Source organism: Eremomyces bilateralis, assembly GCF_010015585.1.
Source record: "Eremomyces bilateralis CBS 781.70 unplaced genomic scaffold P152scaffold_50, whole genome shotgun sequence".
NCBI lineage: Eukaryota > Fungi > Ascomycota > Dothideomycetes > Eremomycetales > Eremomycetaceae > Eremomyces > Eremomyces bilateralis.
The window spans coordinates 6,096-10,251 of record NW_022985116.1 but is presented as its reverse complement, the minus strand read 5'-3'; the positions used below and the strand labels follow the sequence as shown (position 1 = coordinate 10,251).

The 4,156-nt window shown below is 47.7% G+C and overlaps 1 protein-coding gene across 1 annotated transcript; it reads right to left on the bottom strand.

The window, feature by feature from the left end:
• Positions 1-2,262: 2,262 nt before the first annotated feature.
• On the bottom strand, positions 2,263-3,580 carry P152DRAFT_510101 (NAD(P)-binding protein). The gene is made up of 4 exons (XM_033682642.1): positions 3,507-3,580; positions 3,261-3,451; positions 2,986-3,209; positions 2,263-2,931 (listed from the first exon to the last, which is right to left on the bottom strand). The coding sequence occupies exons 2-4, from the start codon at positions 3,366-3,368 to the stop codon at positions 2,328-2,330; spliced, it is 936 nt and encodes a 311-aa protein (XP_033529564.1). The 5' UTR covers positions 3,369-3,451; positions 3,507-3,580; the 3' UTR covers positions 2,263-2,327.
• Positions 3,581-4,156: the final 576 nt, after the last annotated feature.

Genomic DNA, 4,156 nt, shown 5'->3' with positions numbered 1-4,156 from the left:
ACTGCTCTTTATAACCAGAAGAAGGATCTAAATCTAGATGAACGGCATGGGCGTAATATCTACTACCAATTCGAGCGAATGATCAAGCTTGATGAAGCTGTTCGGCAGCAGGGCAATGACGTTGAGTCGATTCAGTTCCGCCAGGCTCTCGATCACCTGCGGATAGGCTCCGCAACTTGTGACGACTGGACATTGCTTAGTACACAAGTACAGGCCATGCTTCCGTCTGAGGAGGTGGCATCGTTCCGGGACGCTCTCCGTATCTTCGGTAAGAAAGTGCCTATCGCCGTGTTTAACTATCGTCGCTTACGCGATCTCCGTTCTCCTGTCATAATGTGTCGAGCAATTCACGAAGGAGGGGCGAAGGCAGGAAAGGCTCCGACTGATGATGCAGGAAACCTCTATTCTGAGATTCCGATGGCGTTAGGAACCCGTGTTATATTGACAGAGAATCTCTGGACCGAACGAGGCCTGGTGAACGGTGCGATGGAAACAGTGCGTGATATTAGCTGGCAGGCTGGTGCTGATATCCATAAGGATCCTCCTTCCGTACTCCTCGTTCAATTCGATCGGTATGATGGACCGACGTTGGTCGTAGACGGCTTTGCTTTGGTCCCAATCCTCCCATCACGCCGCGAGTTCTATATCGAGAACACTTCCTACTCGCGTTCACAGTTCCCGTTAACCATCGCCTACGCCATCACAACGCATAAGTCGCAGGGAATGACTTTAGCACGGGCTGTGCTGGATATTTCGGAGCGGGAGTTCGCGTCTGGCCTGACCTACGTGGCAGTCTCCCGTGTGAAAGGCCTTCGAGGGATCATGTTTGAGGCTCCATTCGATTTACAGGATTTGAACCCTCGCACGGAGAGGGAGACGATGAAGTTCCGGAAGGATGATGCGCGCAGGAGGGAGAACCAGCATATTACGGCAGAGGTTTGTTTACATCATTTGAATCAATCGCGCTGTGTTAACATAGTGTAGGATCTCGGACGGGCAGTCGGATCGTCACCCTTAATTCCTCTTCCTTTACAGGCGGCACGGTAGGGACGGCGTTTATAGCTGGGTGACATAGATGCGGAGGATTTCCGGAAGGCGGAGAGTGAGTGCTATAAGCAAGGTGGTTTATGTGGCGCGAGATCAGGATCAAAACATCACTGTACGATTAGACAATCTGATGAGAAAAGGGGATCATTTGATTTCCTAATTAGGAAGTATGCACTGGTCGCGAAGATGCTATTTTTGAGCGATTCGGCTATTTCCGTGTTTCCTCCTCATGATTAAGAATATTTGATTAATTAGTAGTCCTACGGGGGAGGGATGGTGATTCTACTCAAACAGAAGCTTCCCTTAGGTATACTCTAGGAAGGCAGAGATCACGTACTAGCTACGCTCGTGATGATTTGGGGCAGAAAGGTTGCCTTTATGCACCACAGGCCTATTTTATAATAGCGAAAGGAGCAGAGACGTCCCCCTTTGTATCTCGACAACTTTCGCAAATATTCCACGTCTCTTATTCTTCGCTATTTAGCTTCCATCTCTTATCAATTGTAGAGACACTGTCTCTGCTCATATTTGCTGCATTTTAAGCCTGCCAGAAGAGATGGAATTTTCCAATTGACTTCACCACGGGCTTGGTTCCCGCGCTCCTCGCCTACACTCAACCATTTTGCGAAAGGGGCAATTAGTTTTTACTTAAAACGACAACTATCCAAATGTCGCCACTTCTTATGCAACTTTTGTCTGAGCTCCTCTTTTATTACGATCATCAATAGCGTTTTATGGTTCAAGTCACGAGATGTTCACTAGCCCGAAGGTACTTTTGCACTAGAAGGATTCCATGGTTGGAGAGGGGGACGGCGAATCCGAATCCATCAGGGACGAGAACTTTAGCAGCGAAAGTGGAGAGATCGAGAGAAAGAAGTCGAACGAGTAAGGGACAAAAGTGGTGAAGATTAGGCAGATGTTGCGAAGGCAACATCTGCTATGCTTGATTGCTGGTTGATCTAGTTTTATAGCGACAATGGATACCTTCGAAAGGCTTCCTACACGTATTTCTGTAACACGCTGTTACCGTCACTGTCAAGATCCGAACGCTGAATACCCGACCTTCGCTGTACAAAAGTGGACTGGAGTGGCTGGAGTGATTGGAGCCACTGAACATCTGATCTTGGGCTTCTCAGCGGTTAAAAGCACAGGCACCATAGGCATCAGTTTGGTGCGAGAGCCAAGCTCATCACAGAGGGCATCTGATGGACTTGTCTGCAATTTCCTAATTACCAGCCCCTCAACGTACGCATAACGCTACAGTACTACAGAGCTATGAGCTATTTTCCTTTCCAAGCCTCGGTCATCAGCTCCTTGACAGTCCTTGTCTTGATCTCTGGGAAGCTCTCGTTGATGGGATGCTCTGGCTTGAAATCATAATATCCAGAAGAAAACAAGATCCCAAACATAGAAAGAATGCTTTGAAATTGCTCCTTGGGCAGGAAAGGATACATTGCGACGTTGCCTGGAAGCTCAGTAACCTTTCCCGACTTCAAAGTCTCGATCGAATCGTAGGCCACCTGGAACTTGACTCCCTTGGCCTCCTCGGCGATAGCAAGCACCTCATTCCATGTGACTTTATCGCCGATCAGATATGTTTCCGGTTGCCACTTCGGCAGCGCAAGCGATGCCGCCGCGAATTTCGCTATGTCGGAGCTATGCGTCAGCACCACGAGAACATCGCCAGATCCCGGGATCGCAGCAGTGTTATTAGGCACGTCTATCACGACGTTGATGATCGACATGTGAGTCTTCACGTTCGGTGCAACGTAGTAGTCGCTGAAGAAGCCAGGATACCATACTGTATATTCGAGTGATGTGGTGCCAGCCAGAGCAGCAAGAATGGCATGCTTGGCCTTGGAAATGGAAGATAGGGCGGCCATTCTTGAATAGAGTCAGTCCTCATGACCTAAGGGAATGAAAATATATATGTCTCACTCATCCGGAATTTTCACCCCCCAGACGGTGGGAACGTAGCGCTTGGTTGATGTGGCTTTGTCGGCTGCGGCGATAAGATTAACTTCTGGATCGGCCTGTCCGTTCACAGTTGCGAGGATGGTGTCCACTTTGTTTTCCTCGAGGACCTTTACCAGAGCGTCAACGCTGGTGTAGTCCACGGGAACAATGCGGACGCCGATTTCCTTCTCCTTCTCTGCATCGGCCTATATATCGAGTTCAGTCATTGTACGCGGATGGCGGGTTAGGTTGTTTACCTTCCTGCTTAAAACAATGACTTCGTATTTGCCATCTCCGACAATGGCTCCGACAATAGTACGGCCAAGGCCGCCAGTGCCACCGGCGACAGCAACGATAGACGACATGATGTTTAAAGCTGGGCAGGAATAAACTCTAAGTTGCGTTCATCCGAGATTACTGAAGGCTCGAGTATGGCCCGCCCTGACTTCTAAAGGCCGCATATTATTATCACGTCAGACTCCCAAGAAGCCTTCAATACCTACATGTTTGAAGTTGAAGACAGAATCCAACATTGGTCTTTTTGTCAGCGTCGTAGTGGTTGGTTCGGATAGGCTCTGGTCCGGGGAAGATTTGTCAGAGCCTGACAAATTGCGGAAATCGAAGAGGCTGCAAATATCCACATCTTATCAACTATATCGAACCCAGAAGGTAAGTTAAACAGCATCTCCGTATGTCCGTAAGTTCTCCGTAAGTTAGAGTAAGCTAGGCTGAACTTGAAGAAGCAGCACCATATGGATACCCCTACAGAATATTTCCGGCGTATCGTCCAAGTTCGGTAATACACAAGTACGGGGTCCTCTATTAACTGGTATTCAAAGTCAGGGATCAGCATGTTTCTATTGTTACGCGGAGTTATGGTTCGCTATTAATTACTCTGAAATCAACGTTGCTGGAGTGATTATTTGATGCGTTGCTTTGCTGGTCTTTACCATATAGGAAAGTAATTTGATTGACACTGATTCATTACCTCTCGAAGCTACCACAACATCTCGTCACGATGTAATAACTATTAGATAGTTAACTAACTAACTAACGTATTCCACAAGCGAGTGGCCCAGCTCATTTTACTAGTAAATTCGACAAAATTCGATATCAATATCTCAACAACCACTGGATAATATAGTCTGAAAAC